The 15786-nt window shown below is 53.1% G+C and overlaps 1 protein-coding gene across 4 annotated transcripts in view; it reads left to right on the top strand.

Annotated features, from left to right (window-relative positions):
- The first annotated feature begins 3404 nt into the window (after positions 1-3404).
- The window catches only part of Ssbp3 (single stranded DNA binding protein 3), a 141059-nt gene continuing 128677 nt past the window's right edge, over positions 3405-15786 (top strand). For all 4 annotated transcript variants that reach the window (XM_087904771.1, XM_087904770.1, XM_087904769.1 and 1 more), the window contains exons 1-4: positions 3405-3605; positions 4570-4642; positions 4862-4923; positions 7239-7323. In XM_087904771.1, coding sequence (XP_087760897.1) covers positions 3550-3605; positions 4570-4642; positions 4862-4923; positions 7239-7323 — 276 coding nt within the window. In that variant the 5' untranslated portion in view covers positions 3405-3549. The remainder of the gene's footprint in view (positions 3606-4569; positions 4643-4861; positions 4924-7238; positions 7324-15786) is intronic.

Here is a 15786-nt window from a genome sequence, read left to right as displayed (position 1 = left end):
AACCGTGGATGCTTCACTGGATAGGGGGTTTTGTTTAGGTTTGGGTTGTAACTCTGTGCCTGGGGCAGAGTTTGGTACATAGTAGGTGTTTAATACACAGAGTCTTGAAACAAAGGGTCTGGGAAGGAGAAGTTGAACCTAGGGAGGGTGTGTGAAACGGCCTGGTTGGTCTTTCTGGGATCTGACAATATAGTAGACTTCCAGGTGGCAGAAGCGGTGGTGGGTGGGGCTTAGCCGAGGGAGTCGACTGATCTAATCCTATTGTGGGTGGTGTCACTTTCTTATCGCTTCACCCAGCCAGAAGCTACTTCAGGCCCGGGGTGTTTTTTTCCCCTACTCCGGGTCCCCTGGTGTCCTGGCCTGTTAGAATACACACAGGTATGGAACCTGTGCTGGGTTCAGGAGACACACTGATGATTCAGACTTAGGTCTGGTGGGGAGACAGACAGTAAACAAGTGACTTACACAATGGGCACGGTAGATGCAGGGCTACTGTGCAGGTTCAATTGAGCAAATGAGATCCGGAGCCGGGATGTTTGGAAGGAGGTATCTGTGGAGGGAGTGAGTCTTTGAAGAACGGTTGACAGAAGGGGCCTGGGGTGGGAGGCATTTCAGAGAGAGGTGTCAACCCAAAAATGTGCTCCAAGGGAAGTAGGGGAACTCAGTGGGGAGAGATAAGTTGTGGGCAGAAAGGCCACCTATGGGTGTTTGGGCTTGCTTCTGACCTTACTAGATTCTGGGTAGCTGCCAGATGCAGCATGCTAGCCGGGGCTACAGAAAGGTTCGGTTATGTGGACTCCCCCTTTCTCTCGACAGCCAAGAGCTAAGACACCTCCCTCTGATCTCTCTGTCGAGGTCCTCCCACTAGCTCCTTTTGCTCCACCAAAACCTACCAACCCACTTGGAGCCTCACACTGTCAAGCCTCCACAAAGGGCAGACCACAGGGACTCCGAACAAACACCACCCCCCTCTTCCTCTAACACACGTCCAGGAAGGAGGGGCCAGACCTTTTGCGAGAGAGAAAAGGCAAGAAGAATTCTAGCCTGGTGGAACACCAGACTATCAAAAGAGATTAAAAGACAGCCCCCCCCCCCAATAAAAACCCCTTGCCAGCTGACAGGCGAGGAAGTGGACTTGTAAGTGGCTCTGAGGCGCCAGAGCCCTGGGGCTGCAAAGGCATGGCCAACTCGAGAGTGCCTGACTGTGGGCCCCCGAAGGGCAGCACCTTCCCTTCCCCCAAGACCCAACGGGTCCTCGTAATCTGCGGGCCCTGCTGACACCAGTGAGTCAGGCATCTTGTGAGTCAGTGTGTTGACAAACCATCCCTGGTCATTCCTAGCCCATCAAAAATGAAAGGAAATCCAAAGGAAGGGTATGAACAGACCGATTTAATTAGCGCGGGCTCTAAGGTACCTTAAGTTGGCCCTATTAAATTAAACCGCCTAGGGGAAAAATAACTGTAATTATTTCCTTTTCTCCCCTACCATTGTATTTCAACTCCCAATCTTTATGCTTCTCCCCTCCTTGACAAAAAACAACCTTTAAACTAGGGGCTGGCACAGACATCCCCCAAACTAGGGCTCAGTGTTTCCCTTTTTCTGCCCTTCTTCCGTCTGAGCTCTGGTTCCTAGCAGAGAACAGAGTCCAGAGGGGTCCACGGTGTTAGGCTGTCTTCCAATTTAAGGAGGCTGTTAAGAGCAGAACATTATCCAAAAAACGCACCCCAAGTCTCCTGCCTGAACCAGTGCAGATCCATTTGCTGCGGGGCATTTCTTTTAAAAGCCCCCTTTTCTCTTCTGCAGAACAAAATAAGCAAACTTTAATGGTAGGGAATTATTGTTTATTTTGTTGAAATCTAGTTTTGAGTTTTCCTACTTGAAACGTGTTTTCCCCAGGACACTGACCTATCCTTTAATTGTTTGGTGCGAGGCATGTTAGGGGGAGGGGCGTTACTTGTTTATTGGAACAGCGCAGTTAAAAAAAAAATCAACCTAGGCTAACAGTTTCAAGGCTCCCCTAAAGATGTATCCAAACAGGCAGCCAATCAGCGCTTACACAGCTTTTTCTGCTTGACTCTTTTAAAGAGACAGTGCCGACAATGTTTTATCACATTTAAAGAGAACCGCGCTCTAAAAACAGTATGAATTGGTGGAACCATCCCTTATTTCACCAGCTTCTGATCTGGAGTCCCCAGTGAGGGTACGGTGCTGGTTTTTGGGATCCTGGAGTGGACAGAAAGGAGTAGGGAGCAAAAAGCTTGGTCACTCTGCCAACCCCCCATTTCCCATTGTACACCTGGGTCATTGACAATGGAAGCTTCCCCTCCCCCCACGCCCGACTCTAGTCCCCCCCCCCACTCCCCAATTTAGCTCCATTTATTTGAAGTTTGAGATTTCTGCGGCGCGCATTCTGAGTCGCGAGGCGTCCAGGTGACGTCCCTCACCCAAACGGAACCCGTTCCCGTGGAGAAAGCGAGGGGCTAACTTGCCAGGGCTGGCAGATCTCAGAAATTTGGGAGAAACCCCTCTCCCTCCTTCTAGTCTAAGACCCTTTTTCTCTCTCGAGGCTTGCCCGGAGTACGCCAAGGGCCATTTTCGCGCTGCTCCACTTTGGGGTTTCCCAAAGTATTTTAACGATCTAGTAAAGAAGCAGCCGCGCGCTTTGGCGCCAGCCAGCTTCGGCCGCCCAGCTCCGCGTGCAGACCTGGCCCGGGCTCGGAGAGCCGGGCTGGACGCAGGCAGCCCAGGGTGTGGCGGGGAGTTGGGCCGGCCGGGGTCCTGGCCCACGGAGGGCAAGATCAGCACGGGGAGGGCGGGGGCGCAGGGGACCAGGCCAACGCGGAAAGGGGCGCGCCGGGCCAGCCGGGGTCCGCGCCTCTCTCCGCGGCTAGTGCGGCAGCACCCAGTCCCTTTGGCGCTGGCCGGGTGCTCCGGTCCAGGCCCGAGCCCCTCACGCCGCCGCCCCACCCCAGCGCCAGGGCTCGCCCTCCGCTCCCCCGGCCGGCACACGAGCGGGCAGCGGCTCACGGAGGAGGCGCAGCGGGACTGGCGCGGCCGCGCTGACAGGCGTCCCTCCCGGCCTCCGGGCCCGCCCCCGCGCGCCGATTGGCCGCTGCGGCCGTCCGTCGCGGGGCGTGGACGACCGCCGCTCTCCTGCCGGGGCAGCCACGTTCGGTTGAGCTCCAAGTAGACCAGCGGCGGCGGCGGCAGAGGCAGCGGTGCTGAAGGCGCAGAGGGCGGCGCAGGCGGAGCCGGGCGGCGGGCGCGCGGGCCACGAGCAAGCGAGCAAGCGAGCTGCAGGCTTCGGGCGGGCGGCGGCACAGCTCAGGCCGAGCCGGCGCGGGAGGAGTTCCAAGGCGATGGGGCCGCGGCCGGGGCTGACGCTTTGACAGCTGGAAAGAGCGCGGAGCCAGCGCCGGGGAGGGAGGGAGCGCGGCGAGCGGAGCGCGAGCGAGCGGGCGATCGCCGGGAGGGGGCCGGGAGCAGGGCAGCTCGGGAGACCGGACGGTAGCGGCGGCGGCGGGCTCGGTGCCCTCTTCTCTGCAAGCCATGTTTGCCAAAGGCAAAGGCTCGGCGGTGCCCTCGGACGGGCAGGCTCGGGAAAAGTAAGCCTCTCGCGAGTGGGGCCGCGCCGCGGGCGGCGGGAGGCAGGTGGGCGCGGGGGTCGCGCTGCCTTGGGCCCCCGGTCTCTGCCCCGCGGCGGCTGCGGCGGCGGCGGCGTGGAGAGCCCATTGTTGGGCGCCGGCAGAGGCTGGGGCACCCTGAAGGGGCGGCAGGGCAGCCGCGGGCGAGGGGAGTTGGTAGGCGCGCTGCGGAGCGGGCGCGGGGGCCCGCGACGAGGGTGGGCGAGGTCCCACTATGAGCCGGTGCACTGGGTCGGCTGGGCGCGGGGGCCACACTTTGCCCCCCGAGTGCGGGCAGGGGGCGCGTGGCTTTCCGCAGCCCCGAAGGCTCCTTTTGTCCGCCCGCGGCGTGAGGAGTGCGTGCCGGGGGCTTTGTTCACCCAGGAGCGCTCTCCCTTTCCAGCCAGCGGCCTTGCCGCCTGCCCGGTGCGCTCCGGGACGCCGGGCTGGGCTGGGCAGGCGGCGCCGGCCTGGCCCCAGGCTTGGGGGACAGTTGTTTGGGGGGGAGACGGTGAGGGCGGCGCTTTGCTGCCCTCTCCAGAGCGCGCCAAGTACCCGGGCTGAGGCTGAGTCTCCCCGGACCCCGAAGCAGAGCTACGGCAGCGAGCTGAAGTGGGCTGGGAAAAGGAGAGTGGTTCAGGGCTCTTGTGGCTTTCGAGTTTGCGAGACCTATGTGGGCTTGGTCCCAGTGCCACTTGGAAGTTCAAGTTTGGGAACCGTTTTTCAGCTCCCGCGGCTTTGGGCAGTTTGTCTGTGGTACCCACCCACTAGCTGTTCTGACCGGGGTCCTGTCTGGGGTGATAGGTACTTTTCTCTTGTTATGGCCACAATGGGATGGCACAGACCGGGCTGAGAGTCCGACTGGCAAGGTCCAGAGCGAGCCTCAGTGTGATCTGACCCTTTCCTCTCTCTCCTCTCTCCCTCTCTGCCCCTGCTCACTTTTCAGGTTAGCTTTATACGTCTACGAATATTTACTGCACGTCGGAGCACAGAAATCTGCACAGACCTTCTTATCGGAGGTGAGTGGGGCTCCTCAGCATCCAGCTTCTGGACACCCCCTCCTCCCCACTATTCTTAGAGCCTTTGTTTTCAGGAGCAGCCACTGTGGCCACCATTTTGAATTTTTATCACCTTTTGGCATTTATTGTTAGTTGGTCTTCACAGGCTTTTGGCTGGGGAAGGCCCTGCGGCCCCCTCCTTTCTGCCCCTCTAAGCTGCCTCTGTCCCCTCTTTTCTAGATTCGATGGGAAAAAAACATCACACTGGGAGAACCTCCTGGGTTTCTGCACTCGTGGTGGTGGTAAGTTTGTGTGATAGTTTTGTGTGTGTTTTGTTCTGTGGCCCGGGTCCTGGTGAACAAAGACGGGGCCTGGGGCAGACCTTTCTACTCTCAGCCTCTGCTTTCCACGGAGCAGGGCACCTCTGGGTGCTCTGATCAGCTTTGGCGAGGAAGCACGGGCAGAAGAGGCTGCAGCCTGAAGTTTTTGCCGGTGTTTCTCTGCCCGTGGGGAGCTGACTAAATTTTGCTATGCTGGGGTAGAACCTGTGTTACTTTTCCATCTCACTCTGGGGCACTAGGCAGGGGGCTTGGAAAGAGTTAGAAGGGTTTTTGTCAATCCTGCATGCTGCTTTAATTAGAGGAGTGGGGGCAGGGCGGGGGCAGGGGACACCAGGTCTGTTCTGCAACCGGCCTGTCCCTTAGGTTTTCTTCCTTAAACGCCAAACCTTGAGAGACATCTACTGGGCCTTTTCCAGGGACCCTGAGAAAAGCAAGAAGGCCTGCACTTCCTGTAGAGACACTGATTCAGACTGACTGGACCTTCCTTTCCTCTGGCTTCCCCACCCCCCAGCATCCCTGCAACCACAAAGCCTTATTTTACCGAGAACCTTAACCAGCCAGAGGTGGCCTGGCAGGATGCCTGTAGCTTGTTGGGGGCTGGCTCTCCTTATCTGTGACCCTTTCTCCAGGCCCAAGCAGCCTGTGGTCTTTTCTGCAGGCTGGAGGGAAGCTTAGGGTCCAAGCCTGAAGCAAGTTGTCCTGAGTGTGTGACCTGGGTGCTTTTTGGGGCCGATCAGTGGAGTCTTTCCCGTCCTGTTGAGAAGGAAAAGGAGCAGGACGGCTTTAGATGGTGTAGTTGAGGCAGACGCAGTGTTGGGATGTTAGCATTTACCTGGCTGCCAGCTCAGGTTACTGTCTCAAGTCTCTTTGAACAGCGGGAGGATGAAGTGTCTGTTCTAACTTGTGCAGAGAAAATGAGTTTTTAATGACTTCTGCCAGCCTCCCAACTGCCTGGTCCGAGGAGGCGGCTGGTGTGGCGCAAGGATTCCACCTGCGGGAGTGGGTGATAGGTTGGTTGGTTGTGGCTGGCTTTGGAGGCCAGTGTGTGGATGGGATTGGCAGGTCTGATGGCCCTGGATCTTGTAGGAACTTGGGCATGGGAGTGAGAGTTATTCTGAAGGTGCTGGGAATTTGGCATCTTGCAAAATTCGGCTGTGTGTGGTGCTCCAGGGGGCAGTTGTGGAGGAGGGAAGAGTGACCCCAACCTCCCTCTGCAGCTACGCAAGGCCTGGTTCTCCTGTTGCTCCTGGGGTCTGTTCTTGTTCCGGGAATGGAAGGCTTGTTGTGCTGGGGCTCAGGTTGTGGTGGCTGTGAGCAGTTGTAGTCTGGATTGTTAGAGTTCTCACTGTGTGTGCTTTGACACTGAACAAATGCTGGCTGTTTTCCGGGGGCTCGGATCGGATGGGGTGGGTTTTGTTATAGGCACACCTTGAGGGTGGTGCTTGCCTGGTGACAGTGGAGCTGGCTGGGATGGGATCGCCAGGACCGCCCTGCAAGTCAGATCAGACCTCAGTTCCAGTGTCCACTGTGTCCTTCAAGCTGGTTCTGGCTGGGCCTTGGTTCTGGTATGGAGTATTTCTAAGGCCCTGTGTTTGCAGAGTACTCTGTAGCCACTTGTGTTTCTGTTCTTGTGAATGTTGGAGTGACCATATAGAATTACGGAGAGTCTGGAGTGCGGTGTGCCACACACTCCCTCCCCCCGACCCCCAAATTCTGTACTGGACAGCACTGTCTGAAGAGACCCTTGGGCTCAGTGAGAGAGGATAAGATGCTTGGTTGTCATAGCTTCCCTTCCTCTCTGAGTCACAGACAAGTATTCTTCGGTGGGTGGGATTAGGAACCCATAAGGTTCCCTTTATTACCGGAGTCACCCAGATTTCTGTGCAGATGAATCATAGTTGTGCCCTGACTTTGCCAGCCTAACCTTTTTACAAAATGTGGCCATTTTGGTTTGGGGTGAAAAGGACACAGATGAGATGGACAGGCTCTCCTTCCAGATTCCTGTGTGGACACCCTTGGGTGGGTTGTGTTGACCTTTCCAGACTTTGGTGTCTACTAACCACAAAGCCATGTCACTGAGGTGAGGCGCCCAGTGTGGAGGAGCTGCCAGGCGAGGTTGGATCTGCTTGTCTTAGGGGCTCAGTTTGTCCAGTGAGTGCTGTAAGGTAGGGTAGAGCCTTCAGGAGACCTGGTACTGTACCATGTACCCTGTACTTCCCGTTGTGTACACAAGTAATAATTAGTAACCTGATCTTACTTTGTTTTTCTATTTGCAGTGTATTCTGGGACCTTTACTGTGCAGCTCCTGAAAGGAGAGACACTTGTGAACATTCGAGTGAAGCAAAAGCCTTTCATGATTATGTGAGTAACAAATTTTTAATCCTGGCAATAATTACAGGGTTGAATGGCTCTAACTTCTTAGTATCGAAAGCGAGTGCACAGCCAACTGGCAGTGGTCTTTATTTTCTCCTTGCCTCCCTTCCCCTTCCCACCTCCCTTCCTGTTGCCTGCCTCCCTGTGCCTTCCTCCCCGATGTTTGAAGTTGGGGGCAGTATTCATCACTTTGCAGTTATGTGCGAGATGTAGGTACCTACCTGGAGAAAGAAATGGTGTTTGAAGGCTCAGAATCATGTGGGGTTTGGTTGGCAGTTAGCTGGGAGGGGACTGAGCATGGTTGGCTTAAGAAAAGTGACCACAACCAAAAAGACAGAAAGGAAATGTGAAATTTATGTTTTGGACTCAAAGGGGTGGCTGAATAACAGTTCTGTGGAATGGCCTTTAACTCTACTTTTAGCTCTGTTAATTTCAGAGAGCAGTCTAGTGTGTTATATATGCACAGACAGTGTGGGGTGTATATGTACACACACTGTGGGATGTGTGGTATGTCATACACAGTGGGGTGTATATACATACAGTGTGGGATCTATATGTGCACACAGTGTGGGTGTGTATATCACAGCGTGGGGTGTATATGTGCACACAGTGGAGTTTATGTGTGCACACAGTGTGGGGTGTGTATGTCACACACTGGGGTTTATGTGTGTACGCAGTGTAGGGTGTATACGTGCACACATTGTGGGGTGTATATGTCACACTGGGGTTTATGTGTGTATGCAGTGTGGGGTGTATATGTATATGCACACAGTGTAGGGTGTATATGCACACAGTGTGTGGTGTACATGTCACACACAGTATGGGGTGTATATGCACATAGCGTGGGGTGTACATTGTACATGTCACACACAGTATGGGGTGTATATGCACATAGCGTGGGGTGTACATGTCACACACAGTATGGGGTGTATATGCACACAGCGTGGGGTGTACATGTCACACACAGTATGGGGTGTATATGCACACAGCGTGGGGTGTACATGTCACACACAGCGTGGACTCTGCTCAGGTGATGGGTACTGTGAAGTGCTAAGTTCTCTTACTATCCCTTGCCCTAATACTCTTTTTTTAGGTTACATTTATTGGCGTGCACACGTGTGTACACATTTGAGTTGGGTATATGTGTGACAGATAGCTTGGGAGTGGAGGTCAGAGGGCAACTTGTGGGTCTGCATTCTTTCTCCCACCATGTGTGGCCTGTGGTTCAAACCCGGGTCCTCAGGTTTGGTGGCAGGCACTGTTACTGTCTCACCAATCTTGCCAGCCCACAGGGGTTCAGGGCAGGGATGGGACAGACAATGTCTTGCGCCGTATTTTAGGTTGGCCTTAGAACTCAGTATGTAGCTCAATTTGGCCTTGAATTTTCAGCAGTCCTACCTCAGCCTCCCTAGTGCTGAGATTATAGCCACCATGGCCAGCTCAATTTTTTCCTTTGAAAGTAGTTAATTTTACCAGGCCATCAGGTCTTTTGCCCTAGTGTTGATTGTCTACCTGGTTAAATTTAAGGTCCATGAAACCATTACAGGGAAGGTATCTGTGATGTTCATTTTCCATGGGTATATGGTTTTTTATTTTAAATTCATACTGTACCAACCTGGGTTGGATGGACCAGACTTTATGGTCTGATGAAATAGGTGGTTAGGATCTGTCAGGTTGGGAAGGATGGAGTGAGGAAAGGGTGGTACCAGGAAGACTTTCACCTCTTCCAGTAGGCACTGCACATTGAGTGTGTACAGACATTTGTAGCACACACATGCATGGTCCTCATGTTCTAGGTATGGGAATGATGAACAGCATCAGGTTCGTTCTTGGTCGGGTTGTTTGCCTCCTCTGGTTGCTAATTTCGAAACCGGTCTAGAAGACCAAATCCCATCTGGGTGAGTTCCATAGATGGTCAGATTCAATTCCATGGCTGTTGTCATGGTGAAAATGGGTCCTGTAGCAGGAGTCAGAGACTGGGCTCACCGTCCTCCTGAGTGGTTAGTGCGGTGGGCTTTGGTTGTGAAAGAAAAGCGAATGCCGCTGGAGTCGAGTGCTCAGGGATGTGACGAGTTCATGTGTCCTCTCGGGGCTGAGGAAGAGAAGCTGGTGAGTGGCCCTTCTAGCCTGGTGAACTTTTCGCTCTACAGGGAGGGAGAGGTGACTGCTTCACTTGTCATGACGTGGTTCTGGGACGATGAGTGGCAATGATGGCCATAGGGCTAAACTTCTGAGCCGGGTCTTGCCCGATGCCGAGTGGTCCAGCAGCCAGTGAACTTGACCGTTCCCTTCTACCTTGCAGAAAGCTTGCCCTCCCCCTCCCCCCCAGATAATTACAAATGGCCAAACCTATGTTGTTAGTCTGTCTACATTGCAGATGGTTTCATTTTAGGGAAGAAGGTCGGGCAGGAGTACCTGTTTCAAAATCCTGTCCCCATGCCAGGAATCAAAGTCAGGGCCCCGCGTGTACCAGGCAAGTGCTTGGTCATTGAGTTCCTTCCACCTTCTAATTCCACAAGCCAGTTTTTGATAGACACTTAGGATTTTCAGTCAGCTCTGGTGCTCTAGTAAGTAGCATTGAGATTTTCTCCAGCAAGTTGTGGTTTTGCATCTCGAAGCAAGATGGCAGCGGTACTGATGGGTTACGTCAGTTAGCAGTCAGTGACGGTTAGGAATGGCAGTAGAACCCTGCAGATTGCTGAGGTTGGCATGGCACTTAGAAGATGCTGCTAAGAGATGAGGTCATACTAGTTGGGGGCTCATGAGTCATAGGTTTGCAGCTCAACTCCTTTTTTTCCCTTAAATTGGGATCACTCTGACGTGTCTTGTGACCTGAGTAATGTCATGAGGGAGATGGAACAATGTGATTGAATGAAGATATTTCTTTTTACTCTACTCCCCCCAGCCGTGGTCTCACTCTGTAGACCAGGCTGACCTAGAACTCAGATCTGCCTGCCTCTGCCTCCTGTTAGGATTAAAGGTGTGCATCACCATGCCCTGCTTTATAAGTGGATACTTTGAAGTAATTAAGGATAACATTCAGTTGGAAGGGTGGCAGCAGAGGAATACCTGGTAAATGAAGAAATACCCATTAGTCTGGAGATGTAACTTGGTGGGAGAGGACTTGTCTCGCTGTTGTAAGGCCCTAGGATTTTCCCCAGCACTGCAAAAAGAAGGAAGAGATACCAAAGGCTTATAGTTGCTTTTCTGTTTATTCTTATTTCTTCATCTACTTTTTCTATTCCTGTGTCTCTCATTGGGTTAACTGGTGTGCTGGGGATTGAGCTCAGGTGTGTCTCTTACCTGCAGAGCTATCTTTCTGGCCCCCAGTAGCTCCTTCTGTTCTTGCCTAGAATGTAGTTTTCTCTGTCTATCTGTCGGTGTGTGAGACTGGGTCTCCCTGTGTTATAATTCTCGAGTCTCCTGCCTCGGCTTCCTGAGTAGCAGGGGTTATAGGCATCAGCCACCATGCACACAGCTTGCGAGTACACCTACAATCAGTGTCTGCATTTGGTGATCATTCCACTTCAGTGTCTGTAAAGGCCACCTGTGCGCTATGTCAGCACTTGCCGTGTGCTGGGCAGTGTACTAATCATGCACTGCTCGTTTACTCTGCCATTGACCCTGTTGGAGGCCTGGTGAAGGTCGGTGGAGAGAGAGAGAGACAGAGAGAGACAGACAGACAGACAGACAGACAGAGAGAGACAGTGAGCGCACGCACGCGGCCTAGCGCGTCCTGTAGATGGCGCCTCCAGCTTTTAAGGGTTGCCTAGCGCATGTGCTTAGGGGGATGGCATGGTATGATGGAGGAGCTCACACATGTGTACAAGGGCTCACACAGCTGCATTATACGTAGATGATGCAACCATGCTGCACATGCGTCACACAGGGTCCTTTAAGATTTCTGGGGCCACTAGGTACTTCTGCCTGAAGTCTTGTCCACCCTTGCGTGGCCCTGAAACCCAGAAGTGTCAGCCATGTTGTGGGGCTGAATCATTACAAAACTGAGGTGCAGGGGGGTTAATCACAATGGTAGAGTTAGAGTGTGCACACAGCTAGGCTAACACCAGAGTCCATGCTTCTAATATTGTCTGGCACAGACCCACAGCAGGCATTGCTTGCTTGCATGATCCTGGCTAACTCTTTTAGATTAGCCTTTCTGGCTATAGCCAATGGTTTAGGCTGGGAACTGTTTATCTCCTAGCTCCCCTAAGGCTGTATACATAGCAAGCGCACACCAGTGGGGTAAAGGAATGAAATAGGGGGAACACAGGTGGTTTGCGGGGAGAGTGCCTAGACCAGGAAAACTCATAGACTATTGGGAGATGTTCTTTAGATGACGGATTCTGCCGATCATCTTGAGCAAGCGGCAGTTTTGATGTCAGTTAGCTAGCTGTGAGTCTTTCTTAGACATGGACAGTGTTCACTGGTCCTGGGTGGTGTGCTGTGGAGAGTCAAAGATCCTCAGAGTACGGGAAGAAGTGTCTGGGATACCTGTTTGTCTGCCTGGCAGGGAGGAGCCGCCACAGCTCCGATGGAAGGTGTGGATCCTGGCTCTTAGACCGAGGTAGTGTCATCTTGGCAGGCCATCTCCTCCCAAGGTGGGCAGGGTCAAGGGTTGGGTGATTGGGAAGGCACCCCCCAGGTCAAGGCCAGATGTGTGGATTTTGGGAGGCGGTTTAAACTGTCCTTGATCTGGTGGGTTTTTATTTGAGTCACTGTCTATTTTCTGCCCCACACCTGGAGGCTTGGGTTTTCCTAGCTCATTTAGAAGCCTAAAGACCCTGGTGTTTGCTACGTGTACACGGAGTGCTAGGGGTTTTGTGTTTAGAGTAGTCTTTTTTGAGAATGGGTTTGCCCTAAATCAGGAGTACCTGGGGTCACAGGAGGAGTGGCTGGGTCCTTGCATGCTGTCTGTGCTGTTCTCCCCTGGTTTAATAATGCCTCTTAGAGTGATAGGGAAAGCCCACAAGACCCCACTGGGGCTCCCTCTGGGTTTTCTCTTGACAGGTTGGTCTATTCTTGTCCTTTGTAAATGAACACTCTCAGGTGTTTGCATGTCTCATACTCTGGGTGCAGAGTTGCTCTGATCCCTTCTCTGTGTGGGGCTCTAGGGTGGGTCTGGATGGAGAGAAGTATCTTTGCCTAATCAGACGCCTAGTAGCCCTTGTCCTGCAACAGCTGCTGTGTTGTCTTTTTTGGTAGCAGGAAAAGAGCAGAGTAGGTTGGCCCCACAGTGGCTCTCAGGTGCTGGAGATGCTGCCGAGGGTGGCTGCTTGGCGTTGTGTGGCACACTTTCAGAGTGTGTAGCTGCCTTGTTGGCTGGTGTTTATTTTTAAATCTCACTCCCATTTTACAGATGAAGCCATGGCCAGGCAACTTGGTTGTAAAGCCTAGGGGGTGGTGGAGCTGAGGCTAAAATGCCCAGTGTTTTGAATTCCACCTGTCAGTATTGATTGTACTTTCCTGGTGCAGGCACCTTGAGAAATGGTAGGGGGTATTTGCGCTTGACCAGAGTGTGCCTGGAACCTGCTCTGTGGCCCTTAGCTGTTCTCTGAAGACATGACTTAAGAGAATTAAAAGGAAGCCCCTGTCAGGAGGACTGCCTAGTCCCAGGCCAGGTGAGACCTGACCCATAGAAGGGGGTTTCTTGTGTTGAAGTGGCTCTTTGCTTTTGCCAGAAGTAAAGAGATAAAAACTACAGACCTTTTATTCCAGAAAATTCATGTGTCCTCGTAAAGGAGACTTTGTTCATGATTTTAGGAGGTTCATGGATTATTGCTCCAAAAAGCCTAGACCCCTATTTCGCACAGTGAACAACTTGGGCATTGTTGTGGACACGGATACCTGTGACCTTGGTCAGATTTCCCTGCTTGTCTCAGTGTTCCCGTTCTGAAGACCTGGGCCCCTTTCAGTGTGCACCGCTGCCCCCCTTCTTGGGAAGAGGTGGTTAGCAGAGGGGGAAGTGCCTGAGTCGTGGGTGTGGACAGCAGCTGAGGTATTTGTGGCTGTGTGGCAGGGGTCCAGTGTCCTTGGTGGGTTTGAAATAGCAAAGTGATATTTGAGAGGGCTCTCCTTGGATATGCTGAGCTGAGGTTCCTGCGGGGCAGGCCGTGTCTGGCTGCCAGGGCCCACTGGCAAGTGGGTGATGAGAGGTGGCAGCGGGTGCCTGCAGCTGGGCTCCTAAGGATCTGGGAAAGTGCTATCCTCTGCGATAAGCCAGCTTAGCTATCTGGCCAGAGGTCCTGGCAGGTTTAAGGCTTGCCTTTGGGTTTGACCCTTGGCACCCTTGTGTGGCAGATTCAAACGGCAAAAATATGCACTGTCGCCGCCCCCCCCCCCCAAGCTTTCCCCAGCTCATACTTTGTATTGAGTCCCCTCCTAGGGCTCCTACCCTGTCTTCTGGAGTTCCTCTTGCCCCCAGAGGCTGCCAGACTCCTCTGTTAGTAGCTAATTAAACATTAAATGAGAAACTAGAATTGCATTTTGCCAGAACCCAGGCAATGTGGCCACCGTAATGGGTTTCAAGTGGCAGCAAGACCCCAAATTGCAAATCCTTGCCCTTTATTTAAGGCGGGAGGTGGAGCGGGAGGACAGTGGGGACCCAAACAAAGTTTTTGGCAGTGGTCACTTCATTTGAACTCCCAGACCAGCAGTGTGCAGCAGCCTTTTGCATAATGCCATCTTTGTTAGCTAAGCATTTGCAAACTTGGACCGAGAGTTAGCTCTGTGCCAGCCAACACTTGAAGAGAGCTGGGAGACACCCAGTTCTATGTCCCTTAGGTCAGCTCTGTTTTGTAAGGGAGGAGGGCTCTTCAGTGGGCTCTGTGTCGCTGGACCCTCATCTTCTGTGTGAGTGTGTATTTAACCCTTAAGAGAAGTGGCAGCGGGGTGTGTGGGGGTGTGTGTTTGTGCACGCACGCGCTTGAGGTCTGTCAGCGAAGATAGCAGAAATGTTATACTAGCTGTAGTCTTTGTAATAGTGTCTGAGGGTTTAGAGTATTTAGCAAAATTAATCTCCTTTAGCTCGGTAGTAATTCTGACCACGGCACAAGTGCATTAGGCGATTCACATAAACTTCTTTAGTATATGTTGCTGGGAGCTTACAGAAGATAGACAATTGCAGTTGTTTGTTTTTGATTTGCCAGGGTAATGGGTTTTCCGTGGCCTCGGTGAGATGAGTTGTTGGGAATGTGTCTTTCCATGGTATGCTTTTCTTTTTCTTGGGCTTGAAGCCTCTGGATTTGGAAGGGTTTGAGCTCTGGCTGGTGACTCGGACTTGTATCTAGCTTTTCATGCACACGCTTGCTATTTTCTGTCTAGATGGACTTGGGGTTCATCTGTTACCCTACCTGTAGGCTAAGGAATGGCGGTTCCTGAGGGGCTGGGAGGGTGAGGAGAGAGAATGCACACGTATAAAGCAGAACGTCTCCCTGCTAGTGCTTGCTGAGTTTGATTGTCCTTCGTAGTTCTGATGTTGGCTCAGAAAACTCTTAAGCAGCACTGTTTCCAGAGAGAGAGCAAGTTGACCCTTCTGGAAGGATTCTCCTGTGCACTTGATGGCTTCCAGTGATACCCTTCTCTGTCAGGGCTTCTCGGATGTGTCCCAGGTTCCTTCTCTTCAGGCTGCCTCGTCTCAGTCCCCGCACCCTCACGAGGGGGCAGAGCTGGTGGTCCGACCACAACTGGCTGTGATAAAGGCCCCTGAGGTGTCCCCGCCTCTTATCTGTGTGGGACAGAGTGTTCCTGCACCACGCCTGCCTGAGCAGCCGCAGGACCCAATGGGCAGGCAGGCCCAGGGGCCTGTGGGTGGCACTGTCTAGGATCTAGGTCTGAAAGTCAGCCCCATGACTGTGCTAGTTTTGTGGCCCTCCTCACTGTGAAATGTGGACAGGACCTATCCTGCTCTCCACTGTATGGGCGGCTACGGGAAGGGCTGTCCCTGGAGGCTGGTGGTGCTATGTCAGTGTGCATAGGGATCAGTAGATTAGAAGTCCCTGGGCTAGGGTCCTGGGCCAACCTTTGTGCCAAGGACTCAACTGATTTTCTGCTTCTGTGAGGAGTGTCAGAAGGTGCTGAAGGGGCAGGTGAGCTGGTGAAGGGAGTTGCTGAGGAAGCTAGTTCTGTCTCTGTATCTTCTCAGGTGAACCCCTAGGTGACCATGGGCCAGGGGATCTTAGGACATGACAATGGCTACAGTTGCCGGGCGTCTGCCCTGCTTGCTGGCTGAAGAGCTGGAGGTAGCTGATCAGTGCTTATAGAGTGGTGTGCTGTCTCCTGATCTGGGCGAGCAGTACATGTCAGTAGAAACATCCAGGACTGAAGATGGTAGAACTGGATGCCACTGGTCGTACGTAGCTAAAACAGAACAAAAAGGCCCAGAGGACAAAGATGCACACACCCTCCATCCCATCTCCAACAGATCTCACTCCTGCACACCCAAGCAGGAGC

Source organism: Myodes glareolus, chromosome 3 (genome assembly GCF_982192425.1).
Source record: "Myodes glareolus chromosome 3, mMyoGla1.1, whole genome shotgun sequence".
In the NCBI taxonomy this organism is placed as follows: Eukaryota; Metazoa; Chordata; class Mammalia; order Rodentia; family Cricetidae; genus Myodes; species Myodes glareolus.
The sequence above is the reverse complement of the archived record's forward strand: the minus strand, read 5'-3'. Positions and strand labels throughout refer to the sequence as shown.